Genomic DNA, 15,659 nt, shown 5'->3' on the forward strand with positions numbered 1-15,659 from the left:
CCATGTATACTGCCTGTCTTTGAACGTGAAAGCAAACAGATACTGGCTGTCTGGATGCAAGGGAATCGAGAAGAAAGCTGAGCACAAATCAATGACTGTGTAGCAACCACAATTTAACCCCTGCACTAATAGATTATTTTGTCGATGGCACTGCAGCATCGCTTAGTTCAACTCTAAACTTAGTTGCTCCTCTGAAAAAGAAGGTCATGAATCGGAGGAGGCTAGCTCCCTGGTATAATTCACAGTTGCGCTGTTTAAAACAGGCAGTCCGAAAGCTAGAAAGAATTTGGCATTCCACTAATTCTGAAGAAGCTTGCATAGCCTGGAAAGATAGTTTAACAACTTATAAAAAAGCTCTCAGTAGTATTAGAACAGCATATTATTCATCATTAATAGAAGAAAACAAGAACAACCCCAGATTTCTTTTCAGCACTGTAGCCAGGCTGACAAAGAGCCACAGCTCTGTTGAGCCATCTATTCCTTTAGCCCTCAGTAGTAATGACTTCATGAGCTTTTTTACTAATAAAATTGTTGGCATTAGAGAAAATATTCAAGGCATCCTTCCAACAGCTGTTAAAGATGTAAGTACAGTGACATTAGAAAATTTTGTAAGACCTTATCAATATCTGGAATCCTTCTCCCCAGTAGATCTTCTTGAGCTCTCTTCAACAATTACAGCATCTAAACCATCAACCTGTCTTCTAGATCCAATCCCAACTAAATTGCTCAAAGAAGTTTTTCCATTAATTAACATCTCCATATTGAACCAGATAAATTTATCTCTATTAACAGGATATGTGCCTCAGTCTTTTAAGATTGCTGTAATTAAGCCCTTACTCAAGAAAGCCACTCTAGATCCAGATGTTTTAGCCAACTATAGAGCAATCTCCAACCTTCCTTTTATTTCCAAAATTCTAGAAAAAGTTGTTGCTAATCAGTTGTGTGACCACTTAAACAAGAATGGTCTGAAGAGTTTCAGTCAGGTTTTAGAGTTCATCATAGTACAGAAACAGCTTTGGTTAAAGTTACCAATGATCTCCTCATGGCTTCAGACAGTGGACTTGTCTCTATACTTGTTCTGCTAGATCTTAGTGCTGCATTTGACACTATTGATCATAATATTTTACTACAGAGACTTGAAAGTGAGGTCAAGATTAAAGGAACTGCATTAGACTGGTTTGAATCCTATCTGTCTGACAGATTCCAGTTTGTTCATGTCAATAATGATTCCTCTACTTATACAAAAGTAAGTTATGGAGTTCCTCAGGGTTCTGTGCTAGGACCAATACTCTTCACGTTATACATGTTGCCATTAGATAAGATTATTAGAAAACATGGCATAAACTTTCATTGCTATGCAGACGACACCCAGCTATATTTATCTATGAAACCAGATGAAACTAATCAGTTGGTTAAACTCCAAGCATGCCTTAAAGACATAAAGGCTTGGATGACCTGTAATTTCCTACTCTTAAACTCAGACAAAACAGAAGTTATTGTATTCGGTCCTAAGCATCTCAGAGATTCATTATCTAATCACGTGGTGTCTTTGGATGGCATTACCTTGGCCTCCAGTACTACTGTAAAAAACCTTGGTGTTATATTTGATGAGGATATGTCCTTTAAATGTCACATAAAGCAAGTGACCAGGACTGCCTTCTTTCACCTGCGTAATATCGTCAAAATTAGGAACATCCTGTCTCAGAGTGATGCTGAAAAACTAGTTCATGCATTTGTGTCGTCCAGACTGGATTATTGTAATTCATTACTGTCTGGCTGTCCAAATAGCTCTTTAAAAAGCCTCCAGTTGATTCAAAATGCCACAGCAAGAGCATTGACAGGAATTAGTAAGAGAGATCATATTACTCCAGTTTTAGCTTCTCTTCACTGGCTCCCTTTAAAGTCTAGAATAGAATTTAAAATCCTCCTCCTTACATACAAGGCCCTTAAAGGCCTAGCTCCATCGTATCTTAAAGACCTTATTGTACCATATCATCCCAGCAGATCACTTCGGTCTGAAAGTGCAGGCCTACTTGTGGTTCCTAGAATTTCAAAAAGTAGAATGGGAGGTAGAGCTTTCAGCTATCAGGCTCCTCTCCTGTGGAACCAGCTCCCAGTTTGGGTTCGGGAGGCAGACACTCTCTCTATTTTTAAGGTCAGGCTTAAGACTTTCCTTTTTGATCAGGCTTATAGTTAGGGCTGGACTAAACCATCCCTTAGTTATGCTGCTATAGGCCTAGGCTGCTGGGGGACGATGCACCAAACACATGTCCTCCTTCTTTCTTCTCTCTCCCCTCTCGCATCCTCCACTTTCTTTTCTCTGGCACAGAGCTCTTGCCCTCTAATTTCCTATATACTACTAGTCATACAATTCTGTGCTATTACTATGTAGAATGTTTACTGCTGTGTGTGCCTTCGCAGCTTTACCCATCCAGTGCAACAGGCGGGGTCCGAAGGCCGCGCCGTAGTTGGCTGTGGCCGGGGGATGCCTGTCTACGCTGGAACACCTCCACCCCCCTTTCCCCTGTAGTGGAAAAATACTGAGTGCTGACTGTTATGCTTGTCATGTAGGAGGAAAGTACCTGTAACTGTTACTGACTGCCACTAATGAGAAAGGTCTAGGGATGCGCTCAGAAGTCTCTGTGAACTGTTCTTTCTTTTGCTCACACACGAACATCTGCAGATAACAGTTGACACACGAGAACCTTCTCAAGGTCACACTGTTGTTGGGCAAAACTAACAGAAATTATAATATCATACGAGAGAACAAGAACCAATGACCAATGAGTGGAAAGTAACTGTACCATATGCAAAGTGACAACGCCTAGTTTGAAGTATAAAATATCTTGTAAGACCTAAACTGCCCCGAGAGAGTCCTCGGAGCATTCACAGCTTGTGTTGTCCTGTGTATGATTCTTCCCCCTTTGCGAACGGTATACCTTTGTTTGATGCAATAAAACTCACAAAGACAAAACCTTTGACTTGAGATATTTTTATTCCGAGTAAATAGAAAAATCCACGACAGACTTTGGTGTCAGAAGTGGGATTCCAGGCTGATCGCCGGATCCACGGCAGACGGCGACTGGCCATTTAGGACTCAGACAAACTGACGATCCTGCCTCAACCCTGACAGCTTAAAGGTTGAGAGGGCCGACTGCGTGGACCGCGGTTGTCACCTCGGAATCCAGCGAACCAACAAACCGCCAAAATAAACGGTAAAGACATTTTGATCTCTTAAAATTCAGTCAAGGGCTGTTGTGTGTTTTGTTGCAAATTCAAAGACATATTTTATTACAAAGGGTAAAAGAAATACAAAACAATTAAATTTGGTTTGAGAGTCCGGTTTGTTCTGTTCTTACGTTCCAAACTTACTTAAAAAGGAGTCCAGGGGACTCGCCAGGTCCAGTAAAGAGTTCGGGTGACTCTTTAAGTCCGGGGTATCAACCTGGAGCAACCCAAAAGAAAAGAGAATAAGTAAGTAAGAAAAAAGGAGTCAGGGACTCGCCAGGTCCGGTGAAGAGCTTGGGTAACTCTTACAATCCGGGGTATCCACCTGGAAAAACCAGTGTAAAGGTAGAAGTTTACACAGATTGATTGGGGACGCCTGATAATCTTAAGGAATAGACACCATGGGGTTTAATGGGAGTAAGAACCAACCAACCGAACTCCGAGGTCCAATTTTCGATGTCATGAGAAAGAAATATGGGGAAACAAGTTTAAATTGTGTTCAATATTGGATAAAGGAATCTGGTTTCCAGGTCAAGGCAGTTTTAGCATGAAACAGCTGCAACAGTTGCAAACTTGTCTAAAAAAGAAAGAGGAAGATATTAGGTCAAAAAGAAAGATCGAGAGGAAGTCGTTAGAATGTATAGAGGAAAATGTGAGATGTCTTAAACAGTGGATGACTGAAGCGGAATGTAGAGATAGAAAACAGACAGGAAAAATGTTACCAAAGGTAGATCAGGAAACGGAAAGGAAGACAGAGACAACCGAAAAAAATGCTTGTACTGATACACCACACTCTCCCACCTCTCTTTTTCCCTCTCTGTCTGGTGGGGTCCGAGGCAAGGAAGACGATTACGTACCCATCTATCCCGCCCTGCCTGATCGCCTATCTGACGGACAACAACCTCCGCCATACTCCGGACAGCAACACACGTACAACAACCCCTTCCTGACTCAGCCCGGAGCGCCTCCTCTCCTTCCGCCTCCACCCAAAGAGGACGACAAAGAAGAAGATGACAAAACAGCTGTGGCTTCGGCACAACCACACTCGGACAAACATTCATCCAACGCAGACGAGGCGGACGATAAAAAATCTGACAAGAAATCTGACATGAAATCTCTACTGGAGTCCCTCTTGGGCGAGACCGTTTCCAACATACTTTCCCCGCCGTCCAAGGCCCCACAACGCAAGGCAAGGCAAGGCAATTTTATTTATATAGCACATTTCATACCAAAGGCAACCCAAAGTGCTTTTACACAAATAAAATGAAGAATGCACATTGATTCACAGACACAAGTACCAGTCACTAGGTGAAAATTAAAATTAAAATTAAAAAGAAATAAAAAGACTAAAAAGACTAAAAACAGATGAAACAGAAAGATGATTTAAGAAAAAGCAACAGAAAAAAGATGGGTCTTGATTCTGGTTTTAAAGCAATCAATTGAGGGTGCAGTTCTAATTAAAATGGGAAGCTGGTTCCACAGCTGAGTAGCATAAAAACTAAAGGCGGCTTCACCACTTTTGGTTCTGACAGTTGGTTTTGATAAAAGCAGTCTGTCTTGGGATCTAAGGGGTCTAGAGGGGGTGTAATATTGAAGGAGGTCTACAAGATAGGTGGGCCCCCTCCCATTTAATGATTTAAAAACAAGGAGCAGTACTTTAAAATCTATTCTTTGACTGACTGGTAGCCAGTGTAGAGTTTTAAGTAGAGGTGTGACGTGGTCTGACCTCTTTGCTCTTATAAGGACTCTTGCAGCTGCGTTCTGGATCAGCTGGAGCTGCCTGATGTTTTTCTTGGGTAGGCCTGTAAGAAGACCATTACAGTAGTCAAGCTTGTTGGATATAAAGGCATGAATGAGTTTCTCCAGATCCGATTTTGTCATGAGACTTCTTAATTTTGAGATATTTTTTGAATGATAGAAAGCCGATTTAGAAACTGACTTGATGTAGTTGTTAAATGTGAGGTCACTGTCAATTTGGACTCCAAGGTTTTTAACAGTGGTCTTAACTTGGAATCCCTTGTTAGAGAGTGATGTTGTTAGTTCAAGCCTATCCTTTTTGCTACCAAAGACAATCACTTCAGTTTTCTGAACGCTCTCCGTCTGTTTTGTGGCATGTGGCGACCAACGGGACCAGAACTGCGGAGACTACTACTGAGACATTTAGGACCCACGGAATATGCAAATATTCAAACCACCGTGGAGACACCGGATTATGAGAAAGTGAAAGCCGAGAGGGTCGCATGGGACCCCGCCAAGGACTGGGAACAATGGGTGACGACCATATGTCAAAAAATACGTGAATCGTTCCCCGTAAAGGTGGATTACAGCAAACTTCGTGACTGTGTTCAAAAGGAAGACGAAACGGTCGCAGACTACTTCCACCGCCTGCTCGATGTTTGTGTTCGCCATTCGGGCCAGAATAAACCCGCGGACTGGGACGGAGCCAAAACGGCCTTTGAAAACATCATGAAAATGGCCTTCGGAGAAGGCCTCCGAAAGCCTATCCTCACACAAGTGCGCTCCACCCTGGTCGGCGGGTGGGCTCTCAGAGCTCCTTAAACACGCCAAACACGCAGAGCAAAAAGAAAAAGAAAAGAAAGATAAGGCCTCCAAGCAAATGAATACAGCCACTCTGAACGCTCAGCTGGCCTTGGCTCATCTGGATGAACGCCCATTCAACAGGCCAAACCGAGGACGCGGACGAGACAGAGGGCGGGGACAAGGACATGGCCGCAGGCACAGCTCGTATGAACCCAACAAATGCTTCGCATGCGGCAGAGACGGCCATTGGGCCAGAGACTGTCCGGAGGTGCCATGGGGGAATGACAGGGGAAATCGCAGAGGCGGACGGGACCCTCAGCTCGGACGGACCTCCTTTGCCTCGGACTGACTACCACAGAGAGGAGTTGGTAATGTAACCGCACACACAACAACACCCACACCCGCTTCTTGCAATGAAGAGCTGCTTTGCACTGATACAATGCTTGGCTTAGTACAGGATAAGATAAGGGATTTAGAGAAGCCCCCAGAGCAGGGAACATATGCATGTCTGTCTTCCTCAGGTTATAAAGAAATGCCCATAATAACATGCAGTATCCAAGGTCAGGACTTAGAATTTTTAGTTGATTCTGGGGCAACACACTCTGTGTTAAGAACCTCTGAAATGTCCCTGCCTACCAGCGGTCGCTATACTTTCTCTATGAGTGCCTGTGGTTCCCGTACGAAAGAAAATTATAGCAAGCCAGTTACTTGCTCCTGGGTTTTTGAAGGGCACACCTGTAAAACTAAACACTCCTTTTTGATGTCTGACATGTGTCCGGTGAATCTTCTGGGCCGAGACCTGATGTGTGCATTTGGTATTGTGTTGATCTGCACCCCCTCTGGAGTGCAAGTGACTCGTCCCAAATTAGAAACAGATGAATCTTTGTCTTTTGCTTGTGTGAAGTTTAGCCAAAACACACCACTGTATGCTTATCAGTGGTGGATAAATTATGACTCTTCAAGATATTTAACCGCCACAGCTGCCCCCCTGATCACCGCCTCTGCAGAGTGCATGAAACCAGAAAACTTACATTGTACCTCTTTTGTAAGCAAAGGAGGCCCAGACCCTGAGTATGAAAAGAAATTCTTTAAAGATCCGAATGATCAACTGACAATCACTGATATCTACACTGATGGCACACGCTGTGCTGCAGCAGTGGCACTCACACCTGCTCAGAAGAAGCTCTATGATGTTTATAACTCTTATCCACACATTTCACTTTCTAAAGCTCCATCTGAACAGTAGCGTGATTTAGGTTCATTTGTAAGATTGTGTAAAGAAGCAAACGACTGGGTTCCCTCCCCCACACATCCCGGAGCCTTTTTCTCTTTCTCTCTTCAAGCTCACAGACACCCTCTCACTATGAGAGCTCACTGTCTGCGCGCTGCTCACTTAGTTGATGATCTGCGCAGACGAGTGTCCACTTCCGCATTTTTATCCGCTGCACACACACATGCAGCGAAACCGACAGATATCTCCCTGCTCCTCGCACAAGTCCCAAGTACGTTATGGGCAGCGCACAAATATGACGTAGGCCTTATACGAAATTGTGAACCGGTTCAAATCACCCCCAAATCTGCGTACAGGCCTCAACAGCGCCAGTACCCTTTGCGCAAAGAAGCGATAGATGGCATCACTCCTGTTTTTGAATCTCTTCTCAAAGCAGGTATTATAATACCATGTGAAGACTCCCCTGTACAAACTCCTGTTTTTCCAGTGAAGAAGATCCGCCCAGCAGGCCAGCCCACTGAGTGGCGTTTTGTTCAAGACCTGCAAGCTGTAAATTCTGCTATTATTGCACCTACCCCAAATGTTCCCAACCCTTACACTATCTTGAGTCAAGTGCCTTCCACGTCTCAGTGGTTTTCTGTGGTTGATCTCTCAAATGCTTTCTTTTCAGTTCCAGTGCACGAAGACTCCCAGTTTTGGTTCGCGTTCCAATTCAGAGGAAAGAGATATACCTGGACCAGACTTTGCCAGGGGCTCACTTGCAGCCCCACCCTTTTCTGTCAAGCTTTATCTCGAAGTCTCTCTTCTCTCACAGTCTCCCCAGGATCGGTCTTGCTGCAATATGTTGACGACCTTTTCATCGCAGCCCCTACGAAGGAACAGTGTGAGACAGACACCATCCTCCTCTTACGCCATCTAGCAGCAGACGGTCACAAAGCTTCATTGTCAAAATTGCAGTTCGTGCAACAGCAGGTCACGTTTTTGGGTCACATTCTTACCCCTGACGGCAAATCCCTCTCTCCCTCACGTGTCGAGGCGGTGGTTAACACTCCAAAACCAAAAACTAAAAAACAGGTTCTCTCATTTCTAGGCATGTGTTCCTACTGTCGCCATTTTATTGGCCAATTTTTCGGAGAAAGAGCGTCCGCTGAGGGATATTGCCTATCAGAGGGACCTGACGGCCCACAGCCTTGTCAAGTGGACCCCAGAGGCAGACGCAGCGTTTGAAGACCTCAAACTGGCCCTGCAGTCCACTCCTACGTTGGGGATACCTGACCCTGAAAAACCATTCACTCAGTTTGTGGATGAAAAACATGGTTGTATGACCTCTGTTCTCTTACAGGAACACGGCGGTCAGCTCAAACCAGTGGGTTACTTCTCCCGTCTCTTAGATCCAGTGGCCAGAGGCCTCCCATCGTGCTTGCGTGCCGTAGCGGCCTGTGAATCCGCAGTGTTGGCCTCACGTGACTTTGTGGGTTATAACCACCTTAACCTCTTTGTACCTCATTCTGTGGCACACATTTTGCAAGAACAGAAAACCTCACACCTCACGCCAGCACGGTGGCTCAGATATCACACCACACTCTTAGGGCTTCCAAATGTCCAGGTTAAGAAATGTTCTGTCCTTAATCCTGCTACTCTCATGCCTCTGCCAGATGATGGCGAACCTCACTCTTGTCTTGCAGAACTCCAGCACACCTGCACTCCAAGACCAGACTTAAATGATATCCCTCTGACTAACCCTGATCTAATCTTTTATGTTGATGGTTCTGCTTTCAGAGATCCCGAGCGTGGAACGGCCCACGCTGGCTTTGCTGTTGTTGATGATGTTTCTGTGGTCTGTTCGTCTCCTCTGCCTTCTCATTACTCTGCACAGGCAGCAGAACTTGTGGCCCTGACTGAGGCGTGCAAACTGGCCAGTGGGAAATCCGTTAATATCTACACTGATTCCCGTTACGCCTTCGGGGTTGTGCATGATTTTGGCGCCCTTTGGAAACATCGCAAATTCCTCAAATCTGATGGTAAACCTATTCTCCACCATGACAAAGTAGCGGCACTGTTGGAGGCTATCCTGTTGCCCTCCAGTGTGGCTGTCTGTAAGTGCGCCGCTCACACCTCCTCCCGAGACCCAGTGTCCTTGGGGAATGCACGAGCGGATGCAGCTGCCAAAAATGCTGCTTCTTCTTCACAGCCTGCCTCCCTATCTCACTCTGACTCACCTCCCTCCTCGCCACAATCCCCAGACTCCTCTCCTACTGCTTCTCTCTCTGCCCTCGCTTCTCTCTCTACTCCAGCTGAGAGACGCCTGTGGGCCCAGCATGGCTGTGTGTTTTCGGAAGGCGTATGGAGGGGCCCTGATCACAAACCGTGTTTGCCTAGAAAGCTGTTTTTGCCTTATGCTAAGTTGTCTCATGGTCTTGACCATTCGTCAAAAGGAGGGATGTGTGCTATAGTGCAAAAACACTGGTTCACAAAAGGCTTTTCAACATTTGCAGATGATTTTTGTAAAAACTGTCTGATTTGTGCCCAAAACAACCCAGGCAGACCAAAACCTCTGACACATCAAGCAGCACATCCTGCACCAGACAGACCATTTCAACATGTTATGATGGATTTTATTGAACTCGCCCCAAGTGAAGGTAAGAAATACTGTCTGGTCATGGTGGATATGTTCTCAAAATGGGTTGAAGCGTTTCCAGCCAAACATGCAACCGCCGCGGTAGTGACGAAAGCGCTGTTGACAGAAATCATTCCCAGATGGGGAATCCCTGAGAAACTGTCTTCCGACAATGGCTCCCACTTTGTTAATGAAGCCATACAGCAGCTGTCTGCACAGCTTAAATTTGACCTCAAAGCACATTGTTCCTACCATCCACAATCGGGAGGTGCTGTAGAGAGGCAAAACGGCATATTGAAACAAAAATTAGTCAAGTGTTGCCAAGACACCAACCTCAGCTGGCCCAAATGTCTGCCTATTGTGCTTATGTACATGAGAATGCGAGTTCGCACGCGATGTGACCTGTCCCCTTTTGAGATTTTGTTTGCAGGAACTCTGAACGTTGGGGTGGGACCTCTGGGACCCCCAATGGAAACCACTCTCTGCGAAGAAAATCTGATAACTTACTGTATTTTTCTAACAAAATGTCTGTCTAAAATCAGAGAACAGGTAAAAGCAACCCTAGCACCCTCTGCTGAGACCCCGCTGCATCCATTCAAACCTGGGGACTACGTGGTCGTCAAGAACTTCAAACGAAAGACGTGGAAGCATCAGCGTTGGCTGGGACCGTACCAGATCCTCCTCACCACCCACACGGCCGTGAAGGTTGCTGAGAGGGCCACTTGGATACACGCCACCCACTGCAAACAGGTCCCCGAGCCGACAACGAGCGTGGACACCTCCCACTAGAGACGGAGCATCCTCTTCCTGCCATTGACTGAGAGGCAGAACAACATGGAAAGACCACGCCCCTGGCACCCCTTCAGACAGGCTCTGCGGTCTGCGAGGAACGACCTGCATTCTCCTGATCCTGGCTGTCGTCATAATCACCCCATGGCTGTGGCTGCAACTGAAAGATCCTGCACCCACATCCATCCCATCCACAACGACCCATCCAGCCGACACACCACTAGATGTCTCTAAGCGATCTGTGTCCAGGACGGACGCCTCCGGCTTCGTCGTCATCCAATGTGTTCAAGGTACGGACTGTGTGGTAAAGTTAGATGTCTGTTCCATCCTGAATTGCGGGACTCTGCATGCACAATGGGCTACTTATCAGAAGTACATTTGCGTGACCGGCTCTTCCTGCCCTTGGAAAAAGATGGTTGGCGGAAGGAAAAGTCGATATGTGACAAGTGCCTGTGGCTGTTCACGCTGGGACTATGTACTCGCAAACACAGGTTCTGATTGGGGGTATAGCGTTAACTCCCCTCTTAAACATTGCATGTCTATAATCACCCAAAATCCTATTGCTAATTGTGAAGCTTCTAAACGATGTAACCCAGTGATTATTACTCTTCGAGGAGCACAATCCTCTGACACCGGGGTATATGTTATGGGAATACATGTTGCCAACGCCAAAGATCCTCTGGAGCGCTTTGCTATCAATGTCACATCGTCAAATGTTACCTTAAATTCTGATGTTGTCTCCCCAATTACGGTTCAAAATCTCCAACAAACGGTCGCTATAGAAACTGGCTTTACAGAGTCTAACACTTGGCTTGACTGGGTACAGTATACTGCCCTATCCCTAAACCAAACTAACTGTTACGCATGTTCAGTAGCGCGACCGGCTGCAGTCACCGTGCCATGTCCTTGGACTACGATACCAAAGAACACTTCTGGGTTTGATATGGGTCCAGTTAACTGTATCTTGGAACTCTTTCAGAACCCCTCTGTGGACACACTAGACGAGTCCTGTCATCACCTCCACTACAGCTATCCACCAGTTGCACAGGTCCACCCTCCCTTTTTCACTCCCTCACCGGGTAACTATACATGCATAAAAAGAAGTCAACCTGAGGGCTCTCCAGGCGTCGCATTAGGTAGTATGCCGACAGAATATTGTAACCAAAACACGGCAGGACGATCCAACCCTGGTTATGTAAATTTCCATAAAACGGCGCGTGCTGACCTCTGGTGGTGGTGTGGGGGAAAGTCATTGCATCCTATGCTCCCGACAAATTGGACCGGAGTCTGTGCGCTGATACAATTGGTCTCTCCCTTTGTAATTCTTCCTTCCCCACGGGGCCCGACCGGCCCCTCTCAGATGCGTGCCTACCGCTACAAGCATGACATCGCACGCCCTGGAGGCACATTTGACCCCCATATCTATCTTGATGTGATAGGAGTTCCCCGCGGAGTCCCAGATGAATTTAAGGCTAGAGATCAGGTAGCCGCAGGATTTGAATCAGTGTTTTTCTGGTGGTCTACAATTAATAAAAATGTTGACTGGATTAATTACATATATTACAATCAGCAGCGTTTCATCAACTACACCCGCGACGGTGTTCAAGGCCTCCATGAACAGTTGGATCGAACCAGTCTTATGGTCTGGCAAAATCGACTGGTGCTGGATATGCTGCTGGCCGAGAAAGGTGGTGTCTGTACGATGTTTGGTGATTCCTGTTGTACCTTTATCCCCAACAATACAGCCCCAGATGGTTTCGTGACCCGAGCCCTTGCAGGTCTGACCTCTTTAAGCGAGGAGCTGGCCACAAACTCCGGCATAGATAACCCGTTCTCTTCTTGGATGGCTAACACGTTTGGTAAATGGAAATCTCTTATTATGTCTGTCTTGTGTTCCTTGGGCATAATGATGGCAATACTGGTTACTTGTGGTTGTTGCTTTATTCCCTGTGCTCGTGCCCTGATAGAACGTTTAATCTCGACGGCGCTTACTAAGACTCCACCCCCCTATACTCTCCTGCAGCAGAATGACGTTCCTGTGCCGCAAGACACTCCCCAGCTCCCCCACTCCTCAGACTCCTCCGACTCTGACCCTGACACTGACAATGACACCAATGTTTAAACAGAGGGTTTTGTGCGATGTTGTGACCTTCTTTCTGCCTTAAGCTTCGCCATACCATAGAGATGTCTATGTCTCGCAAAAACAAAGCTCTTCTTTCTTATAATCTATTTTTATGAAGTGTACTCTTAAACCTGTTCGGTGTGCGTACATGGATGCTGAATAGATACTCTATTTCTATACAAATACATATATACATGTTCTTATACTTTGTTTCTATATATTTTATTCTATACATAAATATACCCTACATATTTTTTATTACATTTTTTATATATTCTGTATTTTTCTATATATCTGACATATGAGGAGAAGTTGAAGATCAAGGAGATGGATTCCATACCACCATGCATCGTATGTGCTAGTAACCTCTCCATGGTGGTGGCCCTCTACTGTGCGCTCAGCACATGGGTTGAAGATCATTCCTCCTGTCAACAGTTACTACCATTACATTATTATGATTGCTTTGTTTTGTTACTGTAATTCCACTTTGAAGGTTTCATGTTTACCTTCATACATTTAGTCTGACACTGATTGCCTATAATCGTCACATTAAATTGTTATGTAATCTGCATGTATTACTGTTATTGATTCATGTGTTGTACCAAGCGATTACACACCCCTATGACATCATCTGGATGAGACTAGACTTTGGGTTTTCCTCCATGACATTGAGGTTTTTCCCGTAGGTCTGACTCCATGGTTAGAATAGTTAGCGCAGGGGTCTTTTTGCCTCCTCTTGTCAAGAAAGGGGAGGTTTTTGGCTTCCTGTAAGTAGGTTCATGTGGCTGTGATTTCCACCATGAGCTCTTCTAACACTTAGGTGTTTCAGGGGTTCTTTATCCCATTGAGGGTTTGCCTCCAGCGGTCCTTGTTGACGGGAAGGTGGGATTCATGGAACACATGTTAGATAGGCTGACATGCTATGTAAGAGGGGTGTGAATATTACTTCATGATATTATTTCACGTGAGTCAAATAATAAAAACGTGATTCTGTGTTTAATTGTGTTTTATTTTACAACACCATCTTAATCAATGTTGATGCATTTATTTGTTTGATTGTTTATTACTTGTTTTACATTTGATCTCATTGGCTTCTTGTATTGCGTGATGCTCTTTGATTCTGATGGCTTCACATATTATTTTATATGCATATATTGTGTTGATTACATATAATCAAAAGGAGGGAATTGTAGTGGAAAAATACTGAGTGCTGACTGTTATGCATGTCATGTAGGAGGAAAGTACCTGTAACTGTTACTGACTGCCACTAATGAGAAAGGTCTAGGGATGCGCTCAGAAGTCTCTGTGAACTGTTCTTTCTTTTGCTCACACACGAACATCTGCAGATAACAGTTGACACACGAGAACCTTCTCAAGGTCACACTGTTGTTGGGCAAAACTAACAGAAATTATAATATCATACGAGAGAACAAGAACCAATGACCAATGAGTGGAAAGTAACTGTACCATATGCAAAGTGACAACGCCTAGTTTGAAGTATAAAATATCCTAAACCTAGACCTAAACTGCCCCGAGAGAGTCCTCGGAGCATTCACAGCTTGTGTTGTTCTGTGTATGATTCTTCCCCCTTCGCGAACGGTATACCTTTGTTTGATGCAATAAAACTCACAAAGACAAAACCTTTGACTTGAGATCTTTTTATTCCGAGTAAATAGAAAAATCCACGACACCCCTCCCCCGGTGCAAGTTGTTTTGACTTCTTATGTTGTGAAGTGTGCTCATATGTGCTTATGTTGCTGAGGTTTTTTTTCCTGGTCCCACACTGTACTCCCCCAGATGAGTGTAGTCTGGGAGCTGCTTTTTTCTCCTCTTCTCTCCTCTTCTCTCCTCTTGTTTTTCTCCCCTTTCCTGCCCCCAATTTTCCAAGATGGCTCCGCGGAGGGTAGCCACGGTCTATTCTTTTGGACCAAAGCAAATTCCTTGTATGTGTAAACATGCTTGGCCAATAAAGTCTGATTCTGATTCTGATTCTGATTCTGAAAACGTTTCTCTTATACAGAATTAATAATGAGGTATCACTATTAATACGAGTTCTTTATCAAAAGTTTATCTCCCATTTTACATTTTTAGTTCGTGATCTCGTCAACGCAGACAGGGCAAGGCACAATATATAACAAGACATTATACATTTGCACTTACCGTGTCGTTGTTCTATTGAGATCCTGTTCGTGACGCCAATTGTTAGGGAGGAATTTGTGGTGATGCCGATGAAGAAGAAGAAGTACCAAAGTCCTGTATGTCTTATGCTGAAGGAGTTTATTTAGGCTCGATCGAGGAGAACAGAAGATTCGTCATCACAACATAAGTGCATGAGTCCACCTCAATTCTAAGGGTCAAACAGTAAAGCTCAGATTCTTATACTAGAAAGGTTGGCCGAGGCAGCAAAGGGGAAATGTGTTAACATCCAATTGGCTACAGTATATAAACATGAAGATAAGCATTCACACCAGCTAGGAAATACAAAGTGTCCTCCAGTGACGGAGGGCGTTATCACCTAACTCTACAGCTGTGTCTAAAGACAGCCAGAGAGTGAGATTGAAGACGCCAAAGAGGGACCATGGCCATGGCATGTTCCTCAGAGAAAATAGGGCAGATAACTGACCCCAGCATTCATTCATTCATTAATTTTCTATACCTGGTTATTCCTGTTAAGGGTTGCGGGGGTCTGCTGGAGCCTATCCCAGCTGTCATCGGGAGAGAGGCAGGGGTACACCCTGGACAGGTCGCCAGTCCATCGCAGGACTGACCCCAGCAGTAATCTAACATTAACTACACAAACTATCCATAGGCAAGAGAAATTATTCTCTAACAATAAGGAACCAAACTGGTCAAAGCTATAATATGTTTATTGTGTCCCACCTCCATTTTGCAGCTGGGATAGAGCATGAGTAATAAAGATAGATGGTAAAATGTGTGTGAGTGTGATGTGAGAGCAAACAGATTGCAACAACTCTGCACCCAAACATCCTGTGAGGAATATGAATGTGAATATGTAGAGGGGGTGGTTATTGAAATTGTTTTCTGGTATCTGTTCTCCACAGAAAATGAGCCTGTGATTCTGAGTTTGAAAAAATAATTAATTGTATCATTTTAGATGTGTTTTGCTGATA

At 44.8% G+C, this 15,659-nt stretch overlaps 1 protein-coding gene across 1 annotated transcript; it reads left to right on the top strand.

The window, feature by feature from the left end:
* The first annotated feature begins 841 nt into the window (after positions 1 to 841).
* On the top strand, positions 842 to 14,520 carry LOC311486610 (uncharacterized protein). Its single transcript, XM_084542521.1, has 2 exons — positions 842 to 9,021; positions 9,541 to 14,520. The coding sequence occupies exons 1-2, from the start codon at positions 8,322 to 8,324 to the stop codon at positions 10,404 to 10,406; spliced, it is 1,566 nt and encodes a 521-aa protein (XP_084398647.1). The 5' UTR covers positions 842 to 8,321; the 3' UTR covers positions 10,407 to 14,520.
* The last annotated feature ends 1,139 nt before the right edge of the window (positions 14,521 to 15,659 follow it).

This window comes from Chelon labrosus (genome assembly GCF_963514085.1).
Source record: "Chelon labrosus genome assembly, chromosome: 4".
In the NCBI taxonomy this organism is placed as follows: Eukaryota; Metazoa; Chordata; class Actinopteri; order Mugiliformes; family Mugilidae; genus Chelon; species Chelon labrosus.

Coding starts and splice junctions, on each gene's coding strand:
- LOC311486610 (XM_084542521.1), top strand. CDS start 8,322: ATGACCTCTGTTCTCTTACAGGAACACGGCGGTCAGCTCAAACCAGTG. Junction 9,022..9,540: donor CAAATTCCTCAAATCTGATG/GTAAACCTATTC, acceptor AAAACAACCCAG/GCAGACCAAAACCTCTGACA.